A 27776-nucleotide genomic window follows, 5' to 3' on the forward strand; every position below is an offset into this window, starting at 1 on the left:
GTGAATCAGTGACGATAGTGAGATATTTCGGAATCAAAAGACAAGAACAGTTATTCTGGAACCCAAGGCTTATAACAAGCCTAGAAAGAGCCTGCTTCATTGTTTGTTGTTTTCCGCCCGGGGGTGGACTGGAAGTGAGATAGTGACGTCCTGAGTTCTGTCAGCTTGTAGTGACACTGTTAACCCCTGCGCCCAAACACCCAGTCGTTACGGGGCAAGATAAGTATCTGGCACTGGAGAGGGGCTCTCCCTAAGCCTTGTGGCTGGAGGCGGTGAGGCCTGGCCAGGCAGGGGAGGTTTAGAGGGGTGGGGTGGGAGTGGAGCTCTGGATCTCTGGGTTTCGAATGTCTCAGTAGATTCCTTCTCAACCTTAATTACAGGGTTTTAACTCCTCGACGAACAGTGCAGCCGTGACTTGGGTCTCTCCTTTCGACACACACTCGACCCAACCACCAACACGAAAAAAACACTCTGGAGGTACTTCAATCCCATCCCTCATCTCCTCAGCTCATAGATGAGATGAGGGTCTGGCCTGTCGGGGGGTTGAGAGGGAGGGAGAGCAGCCTCTCTGAGGCTCGTTAGCGTGGCAGTGCTGAGGCGGGGTGTGCGTGGCCCAGGTTGACCCTGAGTCTTGTATTAGCTGTGAGCTTGGTGCAGCTCTGCAGATTAGCTCGCCGTGGAACAAGCTGCTCCGCTAAAGCGCTTGATTGTAATGACTCTGGTATTAGCACGTCTTAATGAACTGTGTAAAAAATACTTCTGCATGCTTTTGCGATCCCTGGGGCCCCCTGGACCGCCCTTCTCCCTGCTCACAACCCCGAACACACACACGCTCTCTTGGTCCCCTGTTCAGTCACACTCCCAGCTCCTTCATGCACAGCACACACACACACTTTCACAAACCAACACACACACCTTCACAAAGCACCCCATGCACACTCCCCCCCTCCGGCCCCCTCGGAGCTGTGAGAGAGGTAACGCTGTGGGAGCATTTAGCTGCACGCTATCAGGTCTCCTGCTGCCTGTCAGGGAGGGGAGAGCTGAGGCAGATGATGCCACTCCAGCCCTGTTCTCTGGCTTCAGACAGGACCACAGTGATGCCTGCATGCTTTCAGTCTGGAGTTTAGTCCTGTTGTCTAACACCTTTCCTCTCTTCCCCACCCCCCCCCCCCACACACACACACACACACCTTGTCTTCCCTCCTCTCTCCTCTCTCTCTCTCCAGCGGCTACACCTGCCTCCAGACCTCTCAGAGACAGTGAGCAGAGTGAGCAGGGGGGCGGGGGAGCAGGGGGGGTCGTCTCCGGGGGCAGCAGCCTGTGGCTCTCTGACCTCCAGCAGCAAACACCTGGACTTCTAGAACCCCGTCACCAGGGAAACCAACACCTGGACTTCTAGAACCCCGTCACCAGGGCAACCAACACCTGGACTTCTAGAACCCCGTCACCAGGGCAACCTACACCTGGACTACTAGAACCCCGTCACCAGGTCAACCAACACCTGGACTTCTAGAACCCCGTCACCAGGGCAACCAACACCTGGACTACTACTACCCTATCACCAGGGCAACCAGCACCTGGACTACTACTACCCTATCACCAGGGCAACCAGCACCTGGACTACTAGAACCCCGTCACCAGGTCAACCAACACCTGGACTACTAGTACCCTGTCACCAGGGCAACCAACACCTGGAACCTGGATCTCTGCCCTTGCTGCTATAGCAACCCCGGACTGTGCCCTCTTCTCCCCCCTTTGCCCCCCCACCCTCCACCTATCAAAGGTTGCCAAACGATTTCAACCCATTTACACCCTGCAGCACACTGTTAACATGTTCAACCCATTTACACCCTGCAGCACTGTTAACATGTTCAACATCATTTACACCCTGCAGCACTGTTAACATGTTCAACCCATTTACAGCCAGGGTGTTTTTTGTTCAATTGAATAAAAATATCGCTTGTCTCATGAGGATTTGTATTCTACTTTTACGTGCCACTTTCTGTGCCACGAATTCAATTAATCAAGAAGTAGATATCGCAATAATCAACAGTTAAAGCGTGAACCACTTCTAGCGCTGCGTGAATGTCTGTCAGAGTGAGCAGGCAGGAGGATGCTCGTACATCTGATCTGGGGTCTGTCAGAGTGAGCAGGCAGGAGGATGCTCGTACATCTGATCTGGGGTCTGTCAGAGTGAGCAGGCAGGAGGATGCTCGTACATCTGATCTGGGGTCTGTCAGAGTGAGCAGGCAGGAGGATGCTCGTACATCTGATCTGGGGTCTGTCAGAGTGAGCAGGCAGGAGGATGCTCGTACATCTGATCTGGGGTCTGTCAGAGTGAGCAGGCAGGAGGATGCTCGTACATCTGATCTGGGGTCTGTTTTGCTGGCTACCTCCTGAAGGCTGACGCAGGCCACAGCTGGGGAAGACCTGGAGCAGGGCTGCAGTCTACCTCTGCTGGGGAAGACTGGTCCTGGAGCAGGGCTGCAGTCTACCTCTGCTGGGGAAGACTGGTCCTGGAGCAGGGCTGCAGTCTACCTCTGCTGGGGAAGACTGGTCCTGGAGCAGGGCTGCAGTCTACCTCTGCTGGGGAAGACTGGTCCTGGAGCAGGGCTGCAGTCTACCTCTGCTGGGGAAGACTGGTCCTGGAGCAGGGCTGCAGTCTACCTCTGCTGGGGAAGACTGGTCCTGGAGCAGGGCTGCAGTCTACCTCTGCTGGGGAAGACTGGTCCTGGAGCAGGGCTGCAGTCTACCTCTGCTGGGTGGGGAGGCTAGCTAGGTGCCTGGGGGGGGGCTGGAGGGGGGCTATGGGCTGGGGTGGAGGGGGGCTAGGGGGCTGGAGGGGGGCTAGGGGCCTGGGGGGGGCTGGAGGGGGGCTAGGGGCCTGGGGGGGGCTGGAGGGGGGCTAGGGGCTGGGGTGGAGGGGGGCTAGGGGGCTGGAGGGGGGCTAGGGGCTGGGGTGGAGGGGGGCTAGGGGCTGGACTCGGGGGGCAGGGTGGGGTAGGGCTGAAGGGGCCTGGGTGGGGGGGGGGGGGCTTCACAGATCATCAGGCCTGCTATTCGGATGGGCTGCTTTGCAAAGACAAGCCCAAAAGAATAAATTAGATCAAATGGTGACATGGAGAATACACAGCATGAAGAACTGAATGTTTTTTTGTTTTGTTTTTGCTCTTCTTCTGACAGTTGGAGTGTGTTTGTCTGTGAGAGCTGGCAGTGTGTGTAACAATCACCGACTGGGGACAGGGCGTTAGGTCAGGTGTGTGTGTGTGTGTGTGTGTGTGTGTGTGTGTGTGTGTGTGTGTGTGTGTGTGTGTGTGTGTGTGTGTGTGTGTGTGTGTGTGTGTGTGTGTGTGTGTGTGTGTGTGTGTGTGTGTGTGTGTGTGTAAGCTGCAGTATTTCAACCAGATTCCTAATAACAAATAAATACTGGCCAACAACATTCAGTGTACTTGCCTATATTTCGATGCGGTGTGTGTGTGTGAGCATGTTGTTAGTTTGTTTTGAGCAGTGTGTGTCTGTCTTTCTGTGTCTCTGGATTTGTACACTTGGTGTATTAGACAGAAGCCTATTTCACTCCAGGGAAGTATTCATAATGCAGAAATGCTGTCAACCATGAATTATTCATCTTTCTGGTTATATAAATCTACTTATGTAGGGGGGCTGTTGCTCGCTTGTGTCAGCCTGCCTGCGTACATTTACTGTAACGCCAGTGCAGTCTTCAGTTTCTTCACCCTCTGATCTGTGTTTGTATATGTGTCTCAATACCGCCTAATAATCCTGCTCCACATCCTGTTTGTGTGTGGAGCGTTCCTGCTGTGAGTTCCTGCTGTGAGTCAGAGTGTGACAGTTAAGGAGCGTGTGGAAGACAGGAGTCCCGGACACCCTGAGCTGGCACGCTGGTCGGACCCGAGGCGGTGAGGTGAGCTAACCCGAGGTGCCAGGGTGGAGTCCTTGCCTGGGTGAAGCGTCTACCTGACTGGCTGGGCAGGTATGGGAGGTGTAACGTCCTCTCAGAACCATCACAAGTTCTTTAATCTCCTCCTCCTACCTTCTCCTCTCCTTCCCCTCTCACCTCCCCCACCTCTCTCTTCCCCTCTCTCCTCCCCTCTCCTCCTCCTCCCCTCTCCTTCCCCTCTCTCCTCCTACCTTCTCCTCCCCTCTCCTCCTCCCCCTCTCTCTCCTCCCTCTCTCCTCACTCCACATGACAGGCTGCACTCGCATGCGTCCCAGGTGACTTCCTGGATCATCTGGTTGCCTCTGCCTGGCCAATCGGCAGAGACAGCCTTCCTGTCGTCCACCTGGTTCAGTCACCCGGCAACACTGTGCTTTTGCTTTTCCACACACAGAGCGGCGCAAACTGTGTCTACAAGACCTGTTCTGTTGAGTTTTTTCACCAAACAAATATTTTATTTTTGTTTGGCATTGTGTTCACTTGCCAACCAACAATGAATGTATCTGGTACTCGTAAAGTCCGTAAGCCTTGGGACAGTAAAGTTGACATTTTACTTTTGGAATGTTTTGTTTGAAATAGTCCGTTTGGAATATTCTGGTTGTACTATTCCGTTGAAATAATTTATACATATTTATGGATCATGGCAGCTGTTGTGACAACAGTTTATCATTAGTTATTAACTACCATGTAACTACAAAAGAATACCTATAGTAAAAACATTTGAGGGTTATAGGAGTTCCTCTGTAATTAAATGGTATAAAATGTTTGTGGTGTCGGTTATTGCAAAAGTGTAAGGAGCTACAGTCTGCTAGTTAATGAAACCTTAATGTAAAGTGTTGCAGCTGTGGTTTTGTCTGCGTAGCACAGAACGAAAAGGAGAGAGGAGAGAACCATGGCTGCAGTCATCTGCAGTGTGTCTGGACAGCAAGGCCTGACCTGGAGGGCTTTTAGACACCGTAAACACTTAGAGCAAGTAGCTGTTTCTCTTTTTACAGCCACACACAAACACATTCACACACTTACACAGAAGCACAAACACACAAAGTCACACACCCTCACACACAAACACACACACTCTCACACACACACTTAACGTAGGCCCAGAGCCTGGGATTGGAGCCGCTGTATTGAAAGCGACTTCTCCCGGTCGACACCTCTGAGAGTGACTGCGTATGTTCCCTGCTGGAGGTGAGCTGAGGCTAACAGACTGGGATCGCTGTGTCACCGTCCACAAACCACGACGAGGAGATAAATCTGGTCCCAGTCTCCTCCCTGGACCTCCCTGGACCATGTCTACAGGCAGCATCTGACTGGGTTTCATACCAACTCTTCTCTAATTATCGTTTTGTTAATTTTTTTTCCTCTTCTTTCACCCCACCCCCCATGTAAATATTGATGTTCTTCTACTAATTATCACTTTGTGTGTTTTGTATCTCCGTGTCTCGCTTCTGTTAATATTGATGTTCGTCTCTTCGTCTCTGTTTGTCGCACGACACTCCTGCTGTCTGGCGTCCTGGTCTGGCGTCCTGGTCTGGCGTCCTGGTCTGGCGTCCTGGTCTGGCGTCCTGGTCTGGCGTCCTGGTCTGGTATAGAAGAGGATTTGTTCATCTGTGTTTCTCTGGTCTGGGAGCACTGAGAGCCAACAGGACGGTAATCCAGCTGTAACTCACCTAGCGCTCTCGTGTCCCACCCCTCCTACGAGGTACACCCATCCCCCTCCACACACACACAGCTTTGTAGTCCTACACACACACACAGCCCCCTGCTGAGGCAGCAAGTGAAGCAAACTAACTCACTCTGCCACACGGTCGCCCCTCCGCCTCAGTCTGAGCCCTGCCTGCTTCACCCCTCCCTGCCCCCCTCTCTCCCTCTCCTCCCTTTTTCTCTTTCTCTCCCTCCTTTCCTCTCCTTCTCTCTGTATCCCTCCCTCTCCTTCTCTCCCCCTCCTTCTCTCTCCCTCTCTCTGTTTTTTTCATACCATCGTAACTCTACCAAAACAAGGGTGAGTGGTGGTGAATTGCCTGACCTTCTCTTTTGTGTGCTGTTGTTGTGGTGTGTGGTCTGTATGGGCTTGTTGTAGGCCCTCCTCCACAAGGGCTTTCTGCTGATTTAGAAGACGTTTGGTGGGAATCAGACTCTGTTTTTTGCCCGTGTCAAGAAAATTCCCAGTTCACGTGATTGTGTTCACACCAGATTCCCATAAATGTGCATCGGTGTGGAAGTCCACACGTGATGCGTACTTGTTCTTGCACCGATTTTTTTTTTTTTTTAAGTACAAACAGTAACGCCACGCAAAAATCTTTCATTGAGACACAATTTTACTGTACAAAATGTTTTTTTTTATAGTTTTCACAAAATACATTTAAAAAGCTCCATTTTAAATAAAATTAAATTGAAATATAGACAGTGTAGATGTATCATCTCTGAAGCAGGGCTCAGACGTCGACCCCTCGTACTGTACGTGTTTATACTCTACGTACACAGAAACAAAACGCTAAACTCATAGAAGCATGACAGAAGATGCTTGAAAGGAGTCCTCCCCTGGTCTTTCATTATAAATAAGGACTGCTGGATTAGACTGCAGTCAAACATACGCGAAGCCAATGTAATAGAACATAAACTGTTTACAAAATGTTGCAACACAAGACTAATATCTTTAAAAAAAACATTGTGTACTAGATGAAATACAAAGGCTTTGGTCTGTTTTACAATCAACAATGATTAATTCTGATATGTACTTGTAAACAACTGCCAAACACTTATGTTTAAAACTCTGTCAAGCATGTTTAATCATAATTATAAGAATTAAATATTTCTAGTCGCACAAAAGTCGCACAAAAAAAATTGACCATCGGACACTATAATACAACTATACCTAAGAGACATATTGTACCCTAAAGAAATGTATTTCATGATGCATGTGTAAAAACATTTATAGAATATTCTGGGGGGATATAAATGAAATCAGCTTTTATTGTAGAAATATTTTCTTCTTTCTGGAAGATTTCTAGGGAAGACAAGTACTTACAATTTGACATAAACAAATTGAGTTTTAATAGAGGACACAGTCTACCATTCTCTGACTAAAGCTGTTTCCATCCCCTCTGGCTCCTCCCCTCTCCTCTGGCTCCTCCCCTCTCCTCTGGCTCCTCCCCTCCTCTGGCTCCTCTCCTCTGGCTCCTCCCCTCCCCTCTGGCTCCCCCCCCCTTGCCTCTGGCTCCTCCCACTAGAGACCCAGCAGGAATTCTTCCAACCAAGCAGGGAACCAAGCACAGGTGTTTTATGTCTCACTATCTTCTCACACCTCACCCAGGACATACCCAGACCCAGAAACATGGCCCTGGTCAATTCCAGGCCCAGACCCAGACCCAGGTCTAAGCCCAGACCCACCTCCAGACCCAGGTCTAGGTCTAGGCCCAGACCCAGACCCACCCCCAGACCCAGGTCTAGGCCCAGAGCAGACCCAGGTCTAGGCCCAGACCCAGACCCACCCCCAGACCAGACCCAGGTCTAGGCCCAGAGCAGACCCAGGTCTAGGCCCAGACCCAGACCCAGGTCTAGGCCCATTCGGCTCCTGATGCCCAGGAAACATCAAGCACCACAGAGGGGGTAGATGGAGTCTGTGCCTCCTCCACCAACGTCCATGTTGCAGGGATTTGACCAATAAATAGATTTTAAACACGGTAAGAATCTTCCCCCAGCTTCTCCTCTTTAAATGATATGCAAAAGTTTAGCCAGAGATCCGCTGACCATGCAAAAAGTCTGGTAAGAAGTCTGGTCTCGATATGAGAAAAAATGGGGGGGGGCTGGGGGGGAATTGTCATGGCAGAACCTCTCAGGATCTCTCTTTTCTCAAATAAACGCAAGACCAACACGGTTCTCTAGCAGTCCTTGATCTTGGTTTTTCATGTTAACATACAAATGGCCATTTACAAAACACACCAGAGAAGAAAAAAAGGAGCATCGACTTGGAGAGTTGGAAATGGATGAAAAAAAAAAATGAAAAAAAAGGGAAATAAGTTTTTGTTCCATGAAGATTGAACACCGGGCACTTCTATACAGAGGTCCATTTATTTCTCTTGTTTCTTTCCGTCCTTCTCGGCTGTTCTGTCCGGCCTGTCCCAGGGCCTGTTCTCCTGGAGCCACAGAACAGTCTCCCAGCAGGGGAACACAGACCTAGAAGGCCCAGGGCTCACCCAGAGTCTCTCTCTTCTCCTCGTCTCTGCTCCTCGTGCGGGGAACCTCCAAAGGGGTGTGGCGATGGCGTGGGGGGGGGGAGGGGGGAGGTGGGAGGTGGGGGCAGTTAGAGGGTGAAGTAGCTCTTCTCTCTACTGAAGTCTTGACCAGTACTGAGACATGTCAGGGTCGGCCCCTGGGACCTGCACTGGGACAGACACTCCAGGAGAGATGAGTCCTGCAGAGACACATGGCAACAGAGACACATAGCAACAGAGGTCAGCGTCCAGGAACTCTTAAAACCTGACGCTAATCAAGAGAGTCGGTTAGCGTAACAGTAGTTGGTTACAGTAACCGACTGACGCACCAAGCACGCGTGGCGTAACCACGAAGATATTCAGTATCAGGAAGCGTCGCCACAGTGAAGTGGCTGAGCTCTAAATGATTCAGATCAATGTTTTTACACGGCCGAGAACAGTTATATGAGCCAAAGTAGTTATCACTTTGCCACAGACAGGGGTGACAGTAAGCCTTATACGCTAGGTAGACAGATTGAGACCTCCGCATTGGTGTTTAAATGGGGAGGGAACAACAGCACATGAATCAAATTAATTAGCAATTTGAGAGAGAGGAAATGATGCTATGCATGATTAACTCCTCATGACTGTGAGCAGTATGTATGAGCCTCCATAACAGCTCTCTAATGGGGTGGAACTGAACTTGGGGCTGGCGTGCTTAATGTGACAAGATGGCATTGAGTTGGAATGGAATGAACTTCGTTCGTGCAATTAGATCGTTAGGGAGAAGAAAATGGTGTGTGATGTACAGGTACTGATCTATACAGCGTGTTGGACCGTGAGTGGTTTTTGGAATGGTTTTTATTTGTCTTTTTGCAGATTATCGTGATAAAAGATGCCATGAATTGAGCATGGTGTATGTAGCTATGCAGTACCACCTAACAATGGGGAGAATTAAGGCAGATTTCAACCACAAGTGACTGGTTTGTTTTAAATAAAATCGCCAAGAATGTTTTGTAAACAATGAACTTTCTGCCTACCTGTTGAGGTGGTACCAGAAGTGGTCATTGATTGGCTGTTCATATGTGCTTGCATATGAGGGGGTGTGTAAGTGTCGTAGCTGCGCCCGTTGATAGGCTGGCTGGTGGGCAGCATGCAGGAGTATGAAGAGGTCTGGCTGGGCTGCAGACGGGGAGAGCGGGGAGAGAATGTTTATACATTAGCTTCGCCAGCTACGCTCCTCAGCTCAGAAACACTCACAGCCATGTCTGAATATAGGCACCACTCTAGAATTTAGAGAAATCCCATTATAGCGTTTTTCCCCTTGTAACAGCAAACAGTATTGCTCATACAAATATATATATATTTTTTTTTTTGCCGTCGTTGTATAGTTTTTTTTACGTTTTATTTTTTTCCTCCAGAACAGGAGCAGATATGAATGTCCTTTAACACAAGAGATAAGGAGCTGGTTGTTCACTCACTTGCATAGGTAGGTTGTTGCCCATGGTGAAGCTGGGCATGGGAGGCAGAGCGCTGTATGTGTTGGTGAGAGCCGTGTCTGGTCTGCCCAGCATCGACCCTGACGTGAACGACACTGAGGGCGGGAGGGAGAATGCGGTTACAGAACTGTCAAAGTCCTACATTCCAACGGTGCAACAAGTGGTGTTCATTAGTCAAATATTGCGTGTGCGAAACAACGCTTTCTCTGACAGCTGGATGAGTCTAGACTCACGAGCTGTTCGGGTGGTATTTCAGTTCTACTGTTTCCTGTCATGGTTGAATTACTGACTATGCAGAAAAAAAGTCTAAAATATTAATTATAAAAAGTAAATCACCTGTTATTTTAAGATTATTATTTTTGTAATGTTTTTACTCCTGACAGAATGATAATATTATTAAGTACTTCCACCTCAACAAACTCCAACAAACGACAGGCTCTACAAAACCCTGTCCTGGACGTACCAGGTGTGGTGGGTTGGGGCATAGTCTGGTACACGCTGGTACTGAAGCTGCTGCTAATGGGAATGTGGCTCGAGGAGTTGCTGGCCTGCCGACGCTGGTTCCGCAGTTTCTCCTCGCGCCTCCACTTTGCTCGTCTGTTGGAGAACCATACCTGCGCGCGCCACATCAGCCAAACGTTAGCCGCAGATAATGCATGATTTACGCATGATTACGCAGAAAAATAAATAATAAAAACATGGGTACGCATTACGTTGGACATGTAGGCCTAAGCCAATCAGATCATTTAAAACGTCTCTCACCTGTATTCTTGCTTCCGGCAGATCGATTTTCGCTGCTAGTCTTTCTCTCGCGAAGACGTCAGGATAATGAGTTCTTTCGAATTCTGAAATCCATGACGAAAGAAGTTAGTTAAATATAATAAAACAGCTTTAATTGAATATAATTCAAGCATGTCTTGAACATCTATTCGGTTATTTGTTCAATGAAAACAGGGTTTGGTTGTAAAAGTTCACCTTTTTCCAGTGCTTCAATCTGCTCTTGAGTGAATGAAGTGCGGTTTCTCTGTAGCTTTCTCTTGAGCTGCAGTCGCATCTGCGTCTCGTCTGAATCCTCTCCGTTGGAGCTGATAGAGTTGGTGTTTTCTCCAGCTCCGTCCTGTTGCTGGCAACCATCTACAAAATAATCAGTAAAGATATGCTCACTTTAAAAATCAAGTTAGAAAGTATCGACAAGTAGCCTACAATGTAGGCCTAGGAAATATTCGTTATAGCCTAAGGTTTAAATTAAATGGCCAAATAGCATAACCACTTTCGACAGGATACAGCCTTTCTTTTTTTGTTTGTTTAAGTTCCATTGCATTTAGTACAGGTAGGCCTATATTACCGTTAAGTTAGGCTACTTCCTGGCTCATTAATATGCCCTTAATAGTCTAAAAGATCAGTTATTTGTAAAATATTGTGGGAAAAAATACCCTTGCTAAGCAATCGCTGCACCAACTTCGATCCTTTATCACCCCGAAACAATAGTAAATCTGCTCAAAGGGTTGAGAGAAATGTGACAAGATGGGGAGCTCCTTTCATACCCTCTGAAATGTTTAAAACCCGAACTCTTTCCCTTTTTAAGAGCACAACGATGTCTCAATGGCCGTCCCCATATGGGCGTTAGTATAGCCATTGAGCTGACCACAAACTCTTGAATGGAAGAAACCGCCTTTCACAAAGATACAATACCGTTAGGGGTAAGGGAAACCATTAAACTATGGACACAGCGAGAGGCGACCAGCAAACTCTTCGTGGGCAGAATATCTTGAGATGGAGACGAGGAGGGGGGGGGGGGGCGGTAGAGGAAAACAATCGAAAGAGACTACAAAAGGATTCTCTCGCTTGCTCTCTCTCTCTCTCTCGCGCGTATAGTGCTTTGGCATTGTGCGCACGAGGAGCCCAGTCAACAGAGCTTTGAGACCAGTGTGTTAACCCTTATCCACTACCATCATTAATCACGTCCCCCGGCCAGCTAAACGCCAGTCAGGATTTCTGTCTTCAATTGGAAACAAATGAGTGAGGAGAGAGCATGCAACCTCCTGAACAACCTAAATAAGGGGCAATCTATTCACTGCTCCTGGTTATCCGTGGTGGGCCTATAGGGACTTCAGCTACAGGGCGAGGCTTATCGACTAATGCCTGTCTTGTTGTTGGACATCATTATCACACCGAGAGGTTAATGTGAAATTAAGCAGCATCGAGAAGAATCGTTAGCATGCATATTTTTGGTCATTGAATTGTAGGGCCAAAACATCAACATCTTAAAAGAGACTTACAATAGAAGTCACAATATTACGAATTTTCGATACATTGACCGTGTTTGAATTAATCAAATGAATGAGGCCATGGGTGCTGGAGACGATGGTGGATTATTGTTAATTGAAATGTTGCATAGCAGTACTTTAATCGACTTTATAGACTTAGGAGAATATGGTGCGTGTTAAAGTAAAAAACCTGTGTATTCTTCAAAAAACCTAGACACGTAGGCCTACAAATAATGTTTAAAATTATTTTTTTAAATACGTATTTTTTTTACCATGCCGTCGCAATGTCTTTCTCTCAAGAAAAAAAACCCCAGAGAGAGGTGCTGCTTATTATCCGTCTGCCAGACCCACTGACGCTAGATTTGGGATTTGTTTTCTTCATAAAAGCTCTGGAAAATAAACTAATTCTTTAGTATCTCGGCGTCTCAGTCAGTGAAGCGGAACAGCACCAAAAGAGCTGCCGCACAAAATGCAGCACCAGGCTGGATCAAAACACCAAAGAAAACGCTTAAATTGAAAACAGCGTCTAAATCCTATAGACTGGATTTAGGGAGAAGAAAAAGAAGAAAGACATTTCTCCGTTGAGTTTTATTCTCCTTCCCTGGATATAGTTGTCTCCTTCTGGGCCCTGTCACGCCACTTGTAGCCATTATTTTTTGCAACTGTTACTCGTATGTTGCCAGACGAGGACCATATTTCGTTTTCCTCAGAGACCTCACTTCGCCTTACGGTTTGGGCGTGGAGGCCAGATTAAATTAACTTCTAGTCTGAGACTATGTTGACGTCCCTGTCTCTGATGGAAATCAGAAAGTAATTCTGAGAGGACATTTTGTTTAAGAAACTTGTATTTTGTGTAGGCCTATAGGCTATTTTGAAATCCACACATAATATTTATAATAGGCTACCCTATTATTATTATTACTATGATTGTGGTATTGTTATTATTAGGCATGATAAAACAATAATATTTTTCATAAATGTTATTATTACACTTTTTTATATTACCCATTAATATTTGTTGTCGTATTGGTATTCCTATGGTTGTTGTTAATATTATTATTATTATCATTATTATTAATGGTGGTGGGGATGGCAGCATTGCTATTATTACTATTCTCCAACATTTAAACACAACTTTAAAATATCATATTTTCAGTCAAATCTTCAGGCAAGGGCCCTATGAAGAGCCTCTGCTGAAAGGACTCTTCCCCCGGCGGCAGCATCTTGTCTGTGTGCGTCAGAGTCATGTTGCATGACTGCTGTGTCCTGGACTGCAGCGCTGAACAGGCCTTGAGCCCGGCCCATCCCGACCTCCGAGCATGTCGTCATAACCAGAGACAAAGCTTCTTCTAATGAGCAATTACACACCGCCAGCACCATTCCCATAACCAATCATTACACACCGCCAGCACCATTCCCATAACCAATCATTGCGTGTGAAGGAAAACATTCCTTTGTACAGATACGCCCGTACACTGCCCTCTCCGGCCGTGTCCCCCACCCTCCCTGGTGGGGGACGCGGCGTGTTGGAGGGACACCTCAGCACCAGGATCAGGGGCCTGTCACGCACATAGCCGTCTGGGACAGAGGAGGCATTGAGACCGCACGATTAATTGGAAGTTATGCTTCGCACGGGCTGTCCACTAATCGTCTACTTTTAATTGGGTGACTTGACATCAAAAGCATGCGTTTACAATACCTGCTTGAGAAATCATTAACTGTGTGTACCAGACGACTCTGCTGTGCTGGTGAAGGGCTTAGGACCGACCCAGAGCAGCCTGCACTGTTTTCAGAGATGTACGTGTAGTGTGTAGTGTGTGTATGTATGTATGTGTAGTGTGTATGTACGTGTAGTATGTATGTGTAGTGTGTATGTACATGTAGTATGTATGCGTAGTGTGTGTATGTATGTGTAGACCTGAGGTCTGAATTCCTGCTTGTTTTGTTGCGAATTTGTTCCATCCCTGACAGTTTCCACAAGAAGCGATAGCGTTTATGCTATTTGCTGAATTTGAACCAAAACAGCGTTTCAACAATGTCAACGAGGCCTCCGGTACATGTGGCTGGCACTCCTCACTCTCACGCTACGTTTGACAGCATGATTAAACGGATCGATCAGGATTTCTCTACGGTCGTTTATCACGGTTCTGCGTACCTGGGTTGGGCTGTCCTGGTACTGAGGTTCCAGGGTACCAGCCGGGCCGTGTGCCCCAGCTTCCTGTCTGACCGTTAAGCATTCTCAGTTTGTCATACATCCCATCTGCACCCATCTGCTGCTTCTCACTAGCCAGGTTGCGAAGGACTCTGTTTATCGATGACACCTGAAATGCAAAACAAGACATCAAGAAGGGAGCAAAGGCTTGGTTGCACTGTGTGATGCACGTTGAATGTTGCTGTGCTGTGAAGGCATGCGTAACAACATGCACACACACGTACACACACGTACACACATGTACACACACGTACACACATGTACACACTGTTAGGCCTATCCTGTTGACTAGAGGGCTATCAGTTATGCCTAACACCTAACTTTGGCCTTTTTTTGCCAAATTAATTTGCCTATAAACGGTGTTTAAAGGCATAGTAACGTTGTGATATTTTGGTAGAAAAACCTTTGATGAATAATTTGTATTTTAATTGTAGCCTATTTTTGTACAAATTCGATATACTGTAAAAAAAAATTGACAATATTTTGCTCAAGAAATTTGCAAAATTATGTACAAACAATTGTTGTTTGTATTGGATACAATAAAATATAGCATTAGTATGCAAATGGTCATAGTCTATGTGTTGCTTGTTTTGTAAATATGTAATGGGTGTTGCAGGCAGGCCTGTGTACCTATAATATCATATGACTGAATGGCTGGTTGCCCATCATCCTTACCGTCCATTGCATGTGAAAAGTCATTTCATGTGGCAAATTAAATCATGCTCATAATTTACAGTCAATGCACTTACACTGGGGATGTGCACTTACACTGGGGATGTGCACTTACACTGGGGATGTTGTCGTTGGTGCAGACTCCTTCTGATAGGAGCCTGTCGCGGATCTCCCACGCGAAGATGGATGGGCACTCTCTCTTGTACTGCGCGATCTTCCCAACCACCTCTGGTGTGGCGACCCTGGGTTTGCTTCCTCCGATTGCTCGCGGTCTTATGGAGCCGGTTTCATAGTACCTTCCCAGAATCTTACTCACGCACCCGTTCGATACCTTAATAGAAAACAAAAGACACAATTCACATACATTATTTACGACTATTTGCGAATTTTTAAGATTACGTCAAACAATGATAAGCTTACGTTTTCATTGTCCAGCACTTGGACTTTTGCATCAGCATGGTTCTATAAACACAGAGAATATGCCTTGAATGGTATAAGATAAGGGATTATGCACTTTCTAAAATGCACTTTCTTATTGGAACTAAGCCGTTATCCCACTCACGCCTTTAAAGTTATATTGCACTTAGTTTGGCAGATTTCCAGGCTTGAAAGATGAGTAGTTAAATCTTAATTAGCCTGTATTTATTAAACTGACTCAAAACCTAAATGTAGCTTGTGCAATATTACACTTCGCTACAGTTTAGGTATCAATCTAGGGCTGTTCTCTCTTCTATAAAAACAAAACAATGTGCCCTGGTGTCACCTGCAAAATCCTTGAGATGTCGCACGGGCGCGCGCCACTGTGTGCAAGTTCGACAATTTTCTGCCTGGTGGAATCCGGTAGCGGTCTACCGTTAACGAACACACCGCCGAGCTGGTTCACACCACTGTGACCTAAACGGAGACAAAGGAAGCACCGTTATGTCAATTTTAAAGCAAAATCATGTTACAGTAAATGCACCGCTCAGCAGCAGTTAATAGGCTAAATATGTTAAAATAAATGTCATTGGCCTAGATGAAGATATTAATAAAATAAAAAACAACACAAAATCTGAACATCAAAGGGAGTATTATGAACTCAATGCATTTATGAAGAAAAGATATACAGTGCATAAGCTATGTAGGCTAGTTATAGCGTTAGTTGAAAGTCCAGTAGCCTATGGGTCAGTCTGGTTCACAATCATTGTGCGGTAATTCAATAAATCAACACATGCAGAGCATCGATTAAACGTCAGAGCGCTGGATGATCCAAAACCAAAATAGCTCCATCCAACTGATGTAAAATCAGTAATACAGACGAAAAGTGTCCGGCATCTTTCTGCAACAAAGTAGCGAGCACGTACACGAGACAAAACCTTCTTTTGAAATCCGTAAAGTTGAATTTGTCAAAGATAGAGGCTAAATACAGCGCTACAGCTTGTCTATGTTACGCTTCACTGGTACAACATAGACCGTTATGCTGCAAAACCAATGTGAAATAAATACAACACAAGTCTAGTATTATCTTTTAAAAATTATTTTCAAAGCAAGGTCTATTCGGTGAGAAAGTCCGGTAAAGCACAGAGTGAGCTGTAGCAAACCTGAAGCCAAGAGGGCCAGACGCTTCCTCGGTGTGCCTGAACTGTTCTCCGTTCCTCCGCTCCCTTCCCCGGTGCTGCCGCACAGTACATTGACTCTGGGAGCACGAGCTCCTTAGCAATAAATAGCTCCAAATATAGAAGAGGGGGAAATATGATGAGGCTGCCTGACATTTGTCTTTAAAATAAAGCTAGCTGCACGTCAAGTTTGAGCTTAATTTCTGGAAATAGGCGGAAGTCGTCTCGGATCATGCATGGAAGGCTAATTGAAAAGATCAGTTGGAGCACTTGTGGCAGGCATGTCACTTTATGACACCGCTCTGCTTTTGAAAATCGCATCGTCACGACAAATAGTAGCATGATAAAACGACCCTTTCTGTCTGCATTTGGATATCACTCAGACTAAATTGGACGCAACTCCTTTACCCTCCGAGGGAGCCTTCGTTTTAAGGTGGCCATGGGCTACGCGCGGGCACGGTCACAAGGGCGCGCAGGGAATCTTAACATATTAAAACTGACATCCAGTTTTTTTTTCTCTTGTTTGTATTTGACAACAAATGCTCAGAGCCACTACAGCCCCTGTTGTGTGTGGACGGTTGGCTATCTCAGCTTAGAATGTGCTTCATAAACGTGCCCACGCGCACGTCCCATAGCTATCAACATGGGATGTTTTGAGTGAAAATAAATCTGTTTAACCGAATATCCACATCTTTTTCGCCACTATGAGTAGCAAATCCTCCAACGTGGACCTGATTATTAGTTAATCCATTATCATCCCGTTGGTAATTCCAGGATTAAGTGGAATTAATGGAGTTCTTACTCTCAAATTGGCCTGTGACCACGGTAAACAGCGGCCCGCTGTGAAACTCGGTCGTAGCTCGATAATTTCTGATTTACAACATTATAACTGTCTAATATAAACCCACAGGATCGATAAAACCGTCAGATAAGCACATCACAATTCAATTCTCATAAGGATGCGTCTTCATCATGGCACAATTCCCCACGGCGCGCGGAGTCGATCTCGCCCGCTGGTGCTTGTTACGCGCCTTGTATTCTATTGCAAGTCAACTAATGGGAAAACATATGGTGTCAATTTGGACGCTCCCCACCATATACACCCAGGAGTTATTAGCACAAAAGCAACCGAGGCCTCCGCGACCTTTAGACTACCCAAAGGTCCAGGCCCAGTGATATATCCTCGGCAATTCGCACCAGATATCACAGTACAAGGGAGCCTCCTATTAACATCCGTCCTGGGTACGGCAGGCGCAGAGGGAGGCTTTGATAAGGCCTTGTTAAAGACAGCGTCTCAATAGAGGCCTACTAGCACTCTGCGTGATAATTACGCAGCGAGAGCGCCATATACTCTCTCGATCGAGGAGGTTGGACTGTCTGTCAGAATCCCCAGAAATTCAAAATACACATAATGTAAAGAATTACAGTTGAATGTACATACATTGTCACATGGTCATAAAAAACGGACCATAGCCATTGAACCGGCCCTTTAAATACATGTAATTATACTAAATACGCACAGGTTACAGCACACACACGTCATCAAGGTGAGGAGAAAAGCAAGAGAGAATCATTCCACACACCTTCATCACAGATGTCATACACCTCTTGTCCAGCAGAAAGAGAGAAAATTTGGCATGTTTATCCTGTATGTTTAGCTTAGCCAGTGATAAGACAACATAAATAACCCATATGTGGGCCAAGTTAAACAATAACAACACAGTGTGGTGAAAGCAGTATAGGCCCTATCTGCAATATATGTTACCTAAAGACACCCATCAGAGTATTATTCATGTTATTCTGCAATGTGTTTGGTATACCTTGTAACAGCTATTCTGTGTTAGTATAATCTGTGCATCCCACTGAAACTCCGACTCTGTTCATGAAGACTAATCAACATAAGGCATTATTGCTATTCCTCATGTTTCATGCGATGTTCTTTTTGCGCTGCTAATCTCGTATGCAGCGCGGCAGGCTGCTCTAACGCTAATGCAGACGGCTGTGCAATTATTTAATACCAACTCAAGCAGAAACAAAAATCTCCCCTTCATCCCAGCCCTCTCCATTATCTCTGTGTGTGTGTGTGTGTGTCTCTCTCTCTGTTTTTTTCTCGTTGTCTGTCAGAAAATGATGGCAATGCATAATCTAATTGAACAGAGGCAAGTACAATAGTATATTAACGGTTAATTTTAAATAATCACTGCGTTGCCTCGTATAAACCTATCAGATACACTTCTTGTTTATCTCACTTCGTTAAAGTTTGCATGTGCTACACAGCTAGCCTACCTTACAAGAGGACAGGAATGTACATGCATTTCTCTGCACTGGTAAATCTTATACAAGATACATTTAAAAAATAAAATAGGTATGTAAATCAACTTACTGTTCTGCATCATCGAAGCAACGCCAGACTCCCACGCAGCTTGGTTGTGGTATTCTATGTCATAAGGAGATACAAACTAATGATTAGGATGAAAGATGACTGTTGCTTGTTCCAAATACATGCAATTCTTACAGGGACATTTTGTTTCTCATCACGCTTCGTATTTCAAGGAAGTTTGCGGATATTACGGTGGGAAAAAATCCATGTTGCTGTATTATACATTTCACATGATGTGAATCTGTATTTCTCCATAATATATTTTTGTATTAAACTTGCCTGGAAACAGAGATGACTGTCCGCTTAAAACAATTTAGCCAATCATCTGCCGTTTTCACTATCTTAATGTTTGCCTATAGGACAAAGCAAAACAAAATATTAGTACACCCAAGACGGTTGTCCTAGGGCGGCCTACATTTTGCTATTAGATATTAGCCTCTTTTTTAATCGTTATGCATTTTTTTATTTATTTTTTATGGTATGAACCTATTTTACTCCAGTCCATTTGAACAAAATACTTAGGCCTACTGTCCGCCAAGATTGTCAGTTCATGTCAAAATATTGATAATGGGCCTGTGTTCTGAAATGATTGGGAACTACTTTATTGTTTTGTTTCCTGCTGTTTTGCTGCATGGTTTGTGAAGGAGCCCAATGTTTTCTATGACCGCTGAAAGGCCGGTTTCTTGACCTAAAGAGTGTTCTCGGTATGTGTATCCGTCTCACTGGTAGCCTATACAATTCGTTTGTACTAGTTTCCCTCGTCTTCTGGTGCCTGTCGTCTAAAGTGTACAGTGACACACGTTGTCTATCTCGCCTCACTGCTCTGTAAAAGTACTAACCAGGAGGGGGTAGAAGCGAGTGTACAAAGTCTGGCGGACTACAACAATGCGCCCCTTTCTGCCTCCATACCCAAACCCGGGGCGCTAACTCGGCCTGCACAACTAGCTACACAGATTCCCACTAAACGTATACAACAACTCCAGAATACAAAGAGCCAAAGGCATGCATGCACTCCCCCACTCCCCAGCGCGCGCACACACACACACACACACACACATAACCTCGCCTCGACACCTCAGTGTCACCACTGGTGACCGTGACCTTAGTGGCCGTGCTTCAATGTGAGTTTTGTTGGTGCAGTTTTTTAGAACTGGAAAAGTAATTTCACGTTATACATATTTGGAAGTAATTGTGTAGCTGGTACGGCCGTTTGGGTTTCTTAAACAGATACAACAGCTCAGCGGGGAGCCCAATTGGAAAAGACGAACGCAAAAAGAACCCATTCAACTGGGCCGTTAAGAGGGTGTCCAGAGAAGGGAGGCTAGTTTTCTTCAAAACAACCTTGTTGCCGGTGTGGGCTTGTTTCTCATCGAACCTTATGAAACGCGCCTCACACTAAGTAGACAGCTAAACATTTTCGATCATTTCTTGTTGTGGAAAAGAAAACGACCTCCATTAAATGTAAAGATTCCTTTACATATTGTTCGACCGTCAACGGGCAACTGCATTTTTAAGTTCGAAGAAATTCTGGTCGTATCTTATCCAAATCAAAAGAATCGGTGTGGGGAAAATCTGGCGACATAAGGCCACTTTCAACTCTAGATTGAAAATATAATGCATAATGTATTGAACCCAGATTAAATTCCGGAAGAATACACTAAGAAATTGAAGATTTCTTACGCGTTCAAACTGGCCACATTTTCTGGACAAAGTTTTGAGCAACAGCCTACCTATGCGTTCATAAAATGTTTACATTTTATTCATTTAGCTCACTAGTTTTGTCCAATTCAGCGTACAGTGCAGAAAGCACAAAATCAAGAATCAGAAGGGCATAGTTTTACAGTATTTCGGTGGTCAGAGTCCAGGAAACTGTCTGTATTTACTCGACACATCGCAAACCACAGCTCAGCTGCATCCTATATCCCGAGCCTGGTAGTTAATCATTTATTGAGAGTTGACGTTAACTAGGGTCTAATCTGCATTTCTTTCCTCTAGTAATCCGTGATAACAATGGCTTAATTAAACATGCTTATTCAGGTCGTTGGATCCTGCGTTCACAACATTCATATGCACAAATACATTACTATCTCGACAATGGCGCTGTAGGAAGTTACATTTACATCCAGTAAGCATCTTAGTGTTATCTTAGTGTAATGCCGTTTTATTCGCTGTTATTATTTTGAAGGGACTGTATTTACCGAAAACATCATGTAAATATATAATTTGAAATGTAGTTTAGTCCCATAATTACTCTCGATAATAAACTTCTATGCAATAGCTAGTAATAGTTTGTGTATCTTTAAAGTAATGTCGAAAACAGTGACAAGATATTAGAAGACATCAGAAATAAAACAATTTAAATAAATGTTTGGCGTTAGTGCATACATTTGTATGTTATAATTAGTCTACGCCTAGGTTATAGTATAATTTAGCATAGTTTGGAAATAAGTTACTTTAAGTAAAAGCCTAACAAGATAGCCTATATGGACGATGATTGCAGTACGATTTAAGTTTTAATCGCTATCATCAAGCATAAAAGAAGATTTGGAAATATTGTCTTTGGCACACAAAAACAACAAAAATAGTAAGCGGGCTCTGCGTTGTCTTGTATGTCGTTTTTTTGGAGCAAGCGCTTGGTTGACTCCCCTATATGAATCAAGCTGACACCTTTCCTAAACGGGTCATTGCGCCCCATTCTCAACGATGATCACTGTCTTGGCCTAAAGTGACTTTTTACTCTTTGCTGTCATAAATAAGAAGTAAGCTATCCGTAAACAGTAACACAGTCGAGCTTTTAAGAGCACATCAAATAAACAAGAAAGCCGGCCTGGTTGGCCGCATTGTAAAACTAGTAGTATGCGAGCGAACAACCCAGCCATGACCCCGATCCAGACCTCAACAATGATATCAATATTAAAAAGAGGTTTGCTAATACGAACAAAATTAACTTTGCTAACAGAAATAGTAACGATAAGCATAACCCTTCATTATATTATACCAACAGGCTAAATATAATGACAAAAAGAATAAGTACTTTCTTACCTTTTTGAGGCATCCTGTGTCTGTTTCAAAGTCCTCGAGAAAATATTTCTCCGCACCACAGAAAGAGAAGAAACGTACTTCAGTCTCTCGTGAGGGTTTTGTAGTAAAATGAAAAAATAGTGTTCCAGTGATCTTGTGCGGAGACGAAGGGGATATCCCTGCGAATGAGACAGAGATTGACAGTGAACTCAGATGTCAGGACCGGAGTTATCGAAGATGTGCGCTCGTGTGTGTGTGAGTGAGCGAGCGAGCGAATGAGAGAGTGGGAGAGAGAGAGAGAGAAAGAGAGAGAGGGTGGGAGGGAGAGTGGGAGAAGGGGGTGTGGGTAAGAGGAAGAACACACCTATGCTGATTGGTGATGGAACAAGTGTATTAATGTATGTGTTCCTGCTCTGCTCTTTGCCTCGCCTCCTTCCACCGCTCCTCACTGGCCCATTAGCGCGAGCCGACCTCTGTCATCATCCTCATCATCATCCCCCTATAAACGCCTTCCCCCTGCGACACAGGCAAAGCGAGAAACGGGGCAGAGCCAGAGAAGGAGGCAGCCTCGTCTTTCCAACCCGCTAATCAGCCCACACATGCAAATACCCAACTCCCTCGCCTGCCTGAATATTCCCATGTGCAAACTACACTGCCTCTGGAACACTCATTGGATAGGAATTTTCTATTCTTATAATATTCGTCCAGACTAATGTTAGTTTTCTTGGTGAGATTGGAAGACGTGCTTGTTTTACATTAAAACTTTATCGCGTGAAATCCTGGATGCAACGATTTGTTTTTTAATGTTTTAAGATTTAAGACCGTGGATTACCGATGTTTACTCCGTGGACACCGTGACTAACTTGGCACGGTTGAATCAAGCATTAGGCTACATAACTTATATTCTTCTAGTAGAAGATATCTTATAGATTCTCGTGACACCTAGCAGGCAAGACTGGCAGTCAGTATATTGAAAAACACTTTAGAACCAATAACATTAAAATAATAAATAGACGTGATGACAGGTGTCAAGACTAACACACTGTGAGGAATTACGAATATAAAACCGCCTTCATGGACTGTATTCTGGCAGTTATGTTGGGACGTGCTTTAACGTGTTAGCCTATCTATCAATTTAAGCGTCTCGTTTTGGACCGTTGTGACATATTTGTAATCTGAGGGTGACATAGTTATCGAAATTAACGTTTCACATTACTCGTGTGTGGTTTAAACCTTTGCTTACAGGGCTCCGGTTTGTTTTCAAGCGGTGAACTCGTCCCAGTCAAGCTATAAACCTCCTATCTTGAGGAAGCTCTTAGAAGTGATATGGTCCTTGATGGTACTCACAGGGACTCCAGTGAGATGCATTGAGAAGTTAAACCGTAGAGCCCCTTTACCTTGTGTATGAAGTGCAACTTGAATGCTCTCTAGTGTCCAAAAAAACATGCAACGTATTCATGAGCCTTTGTTGACATTATAAGGTTATCCCGTTAGGCATATCCCTGTCGGAACATAGCACGCTGATGAGGGGCCTGTTTTTAGCCAAGCTCTGTTGCATTTTATGGTCACATTTGCAGGGCGCGCGGACGTCACCCCTGTGAACCTGACAGCAAACAGCACGCGTAAATAAAGTATGGCAAATGACTGTGCAGCCATGACCACCCGCTCCCTAACTTCGTTGAATGACTTGGCCATTAACGTACACCTCAGCGAACCAGAAAGCAAACCTTCCGCGTCCGGAAGGTTTGCACAGATTCGTGGTTCGCGCGGCACCAGTCTAAGTACTGGGAGTCCCCGTCGCTTACTAGACAGGACTACGGCCGGTGGGACCGGGAATGTGAGCTGTATGGATGACAAGCCAAACCCAAAACAGAAAAGGGGCACATAAAGGGGGGGGGGGGGGAGGGACCAGAGGGGGAGGGGTGTCCTCTTGATTTTTGGAGGGCGAGGACCATGAAATGAAGCCATGGAGGCCTACCCTTGACTTCCTTTGACATGTGAAAAACTGAGAGAAGTCAGAGCTCATCAGTAAACTACTTTGGAGGTGAAAGAAGGCTCCCTAACAACCATCGCATTCCTGACTACGGGTTCAATGAGGAGACAAACGACGCTGCCAGGGAGAGAGAGAGAGATGGGGGGGAGAGAGAGACTGAGAGAGAGAGAGAGAGGGGGGGGGGGGCGAGAGACTGAGACTGAGAGAGAGAGAGATGGGGGGAGAGAGAGAGGGGGGGAGAGCGAGAGAGAGAGGGGGGGAGAGAGAGACTGAGAGAGAGAGAGATGGGGGAGAGAGAGAGAGAGAGAGAGAGAGATGGGGGAGAGAGAGAGAGAGAGAGAGAGAGAGAGAGAGAGAGAGAGAGAGAGAGAGAGAGAGAGAGAGAGAGAGAGAGAGAGAGAGAGAGAGAGAGAGAGAGAGAGAGAGAGAGAGAGAGAGAGAGAGAGAGAGAGAGACTGCAAGGCCTGAATGGGGGCCTCAGTGGGCGCGCGAGATAATGAGCCGAGAGGACCAACTCAAACTGTCACCCGGGGTCCTGCGGTGAGGAACAACACTTTGGCCAAAACTTTCCCTCAAACAAGCTGTAAACTAAACGGGCATTTCACCTATATCTCCAACAGTGTTTCAACACGCTGAACTGGTGGCTGATTTGGTTGTTAAGCAACAGGCTGGGGCTCGCGGTCTACACATTTTCTCCCTTGAGCGTGCAAAATAATTGTTTTGATTTTTGTGGCTGGTCTTGTGAATTTCTTGTTAGTTGTAATCTAGTTAACATCTTGGTAGTTTATTCTGCAGATAATATGGTGTACAAAAATCCACGTATGATTAGCCTAAAAGATGTGGAAATGTCAGTTTGTACACCTGTTATTAGTATATATATTTATATGTATATAGAGTATAATTACAGAAGATTGTCTGTAAGTATAAAATAGTACTACTTGTAGGATTACTTTAAATGTATTCCTTCTGTGACTTTTCTGCCTCTTGGCCTAGTTTTATTTCCATAACAGTGATTAAGTTGTCATGAACTGGATGAAATTGAAAGCAACAACAATAGAAAATATAAGTTACCCTCCACGAAACATGTTGAGAGCTACAATATTTAACGTATGAATTTAGATGACCTCGCCACTGAATATGAATTAGAGCCCAAACTACAACGACACTATTATGATGATCTATACTGTAACCACTTGATTCACACAATATCAGGCTATCGTGTAGGCTATGCAGAAAGTGAATACCTATTGCTTACACTTTTAGTGTTTGCCTTCTACATCCCATTGTAATTCTAATGTTATTGTGGTCCTCTTGTACTAAAGCTGCAGCTGACAGAATTTCACTCCACTAACCTGATTCTCTGAAAGACCGGTTCCCCGATGAGAGTGTCGAGTAGTTTTCGCTGGAAACAATACCTCCAATAGATTATTGATTTCTTTAGTAAAGCTGTAAATCCGCTCCAAGTGCTAATTCGTTGTCTTCATCCTCCCTAAAGAGAAGTTGTTTTTATCTGTAAAGGCCACTTACTTCAGGGCAAAAAAATGCAAGTAGCCGAATCATCCCTCAATGCACGATAAGCATGTTGAAGATATAGGGCATCATATTTCTCTCTTAAAAACTAAGTCATGCCCTGCGTCTGTAGGACATATACTAAATCGTGAAACACGTAGTAATGTAGACTAGCAATTAGCCCAATTCGGATTAGCAGCTACTAATGCCACAGACCCTGAAAAGGAATCCTAATCTTGTCGCTATTTTCCCTTGGGGCAAAGTGGGCTTTGTGCCCCCTCTAAAAACTTTTAAACAAAAAAATCATAAGGGGGAGGGAGAACCGGGGGCTAACACGACTGACGTCATTCTTGGAGAGCGAAAGGGAGGTCTGTTAGAAAATGTCAACAAAGAGGAGAGACTGCTTCTGCTCCTATTGATTTATCAGAATATGAGACACGCGGGCCAATGAGAGAGAGAGCAGAGCGAGTTTCATCATCTCAGTAATTATCTAATTGTGGGACAAGCTGACTAGTCTTCCACGAGGGGAGACGGCGTGGGGAAGGCGTTACGGCAGCTCCGAATGTTGCAGAAGGTTTGCTTTAGTGTGTCGCATCCATTACCTATAGACAACATTTAATGTGTGCTAGACAAAGGTGTAATGAAATTGATAACTGTTGCATATATGTTGCAAAAAAATGAAATAAGAACATATTTGGATAGTACTAGGACGTGGTGCCTAACATGAGAACTTGCATACATGTGCATTTTCAGTCATAATTACAGAGATCGGACTGTCTTGCTTTCATCTGCATTATAGCACTTTCATGATATATTATAGCACACAAAACGATTAATTATCCATAAATGTTGATAAAAGAAACAGCAACAACAATATGGCTAATAATACTAAGTTATGAGCAATAGACCTAATGGTGACAACAATAATATAAATAATAATAATTTAGCAAGGTAATGTTTTTGTTTTTTTACTTGTTAGGCCTATAATCATTTGTGCCGTTGTTATTATTATTGCTGATGATGAGGTTGCTATAGTCCAATAATAGGCCTATAAAAGGATAGAATATGATTATTTAAGTATTTGTAATTAGACTATAAGAATTCCCATAGGCCTATACCATATGTTTGTATGTTACATGTAACATGCTGTCTACTTGAAAATCTGCCCTAAAAACATATGCGTAATAGGCCTTGTGAGAAAATACAGTTAAATTTTTCCTGTGTGTTATAGTAGCCTACACGTAGACAGCTAGTATAATTCCCAGGTATATAGGCTACAAATATAAACTGTTGCCTTAATTAACACATTTCAGTACAGTTTCAAGACAACGTCTGAAAAATCCCTTATATTGCCTATACGAGTGTTCAATTATTGACCATTCGTTTTTATAGCAGGAATTGTTACCAGTACGTGTCTAACTACAGCCTCTCAAACATTGTTTTGATTTGGACGCAACAAAGCTGAAATGAACTTTGTAGCCTACGATGCGATGACTACTGTAGTGAATGTCCTGTCATTTTCAAGACCAGGGCAACAGAGTCAGTCCACTTCAGTCCAGAGTGCCGCGCGAAGCCCTTTCCTGGCGCTCCGGGGTAATCATGCCACGGTGAGATTCAGGTCTGCCAGGTACAGAAACGCATTCACGATACGCAACCTTATGGCCATTTGGAGCTGTGTGTTGTCAACACTCAAAAACTAATATCCTATTGAATCTATACTATACTGTGCCTACCTATCCTAAGAGTAATTGATCAACTTCACAATAGCCTTTACATTTTTATTTATATAAGACATTAAATAATTTTGACATAATTATAGTTGTTTTGTTATGACTAACTTGTACAGAGTAGGCTTATTCCAATAATATTAAGTTACAAGTTGTAATAAGTTACAAACAATTCTAGATTAACTAAATATACTACCGATTCACCTATTTAGTGAATATTGCTTATCAGCCCACATTTAAGCATGTGATAGTAAGATTGACAAAATAAGCGTTTTCTTGGTTGAACCGTAGACAACAATGTTGTTCCATCCCTTCTAAAATAGGTCAATTTAACAAAATTGTATAGGACAACAACCTTATGAACTGAAGATGTTTTCGTCATCAAGTTTTTTTTATGTGTAGTTGACTGTCGTTTTATGACATTTGAGATACTTTGAATAAACCAACATTGGAGGGAAGATACTGGACATAAATAACAATTGTAACAATGGTCACAATCATTAAACAAATATTTGACTGTACCGAGTGGTAGACTGAGGTCTGAGTTCAGGGTATGAACGTGCTGGTCTGGCCGATATTAGAATATCAATAGACTAAAAATAGTATTGAAACTCACCAGACAGTTTGACAAATGAGAGATCTCTGACCGATAGGCTATCCTGCTGATACCAGCACCCGGTGTCCGGTTTCCTAACCCAGATCTCTGAATCAAGTCAAGGCAATAGTATTGTTCCAGATTATGTTTGGATGCGCCGA

General features: G+C 44.7%; 3 protein-coding genes across 9 annotated transcripts in view; 1 reads left to right on the plus strand and 2 right to left on the minus strand.

Moving 5' to 3' along the window:
• elp4 (elongator acetyltransferase complex subunit 4) overlaps positions 1-1965 on the plus strand; it is a 53972-nt gene extending 52007 nt beyond the window's left edge. For both annotated transcript variants that reach the window (XM_062472110.1, XM_062472111.1), the window contains one exon: positions 1227-1965. In XM_062472110.1, coding sequence (XP_062328094.1) covers positions 1227-1361 — 135 coding nt within the window. In that variant the 3' untranslated portion in view covers positions 1362-1965. The remainder of the gene's footprint in view (positions 1-1226) is intronic.
• The window catches only part of LOC134028510 (apoptosis-associated speck-like protein containing a CARD), a 386877-nt gene that overhangs the window by 66482 nt on the left and 292619 nt on the right, over positions 1-27776 (minus strand). The window lies entirely within an intron of this gene.
• pax6b (paired box 6b) lies at positions 7440-27769 on the minus strand. Of its 6 annotated transcripts, none has more exons than XM_062472103.1 (14): positions 27637-27769; positions 21813-21970; positions 18773-18827; positions 17974-18002; positions 15559-15689; positions 15216-15257; positions 14911-15126; positions 14067-14232; positions 10620-10778; positions 10407-10489; positions 10108-10258; positions 9627-9739; positions 9186-9327; positions 7440-8366 (listed from the first exon to the last, which is right to left on the minus strand). In XM_062472103.1, the coding sequence occupies exons 2-14, from the start codon at positions 21823-21825 to the stop codon at positions 8281-8283; spliced, it is 1386 nt and encodes a 461-aa protein (XP_062328087.1). In that variant the 5' UTR covers positions 21826-21970; positions 27637-27769; the 3' UTR covers positions 7440-8280. The 6 variants fall into 6 exon arrangements, with proteins under 6 accessions (XP_062328087.1, XP_062328088.1, XP_062328089.1 ...); XM_062472104.1 differs by lacking the exon at positions 27637-27769 and adding an exon at positions 25137-25481; XM_062472105.1 differs by lacking the exon at positions 27637-27769 and having other exon boundaries at positions 17974-17997; positions 18774-18827; positions 21813-22031.

The sequence above is a fragment of the Osmerus eperlanus genome, chromosome 10, assembly GCF_963692335.1.
Source record: "Osmerus eperlanus chromosome 10, fOsmEpe2.1, whole genome shotgun sequence".
Taxonomy (NCBI): domain Eukaryota; kingdom Metazoa; phylum Chordata; class Actinopteri; order Osmeriformes; family Osmeridae; genus Osmerus; species Osmerus eperlanus.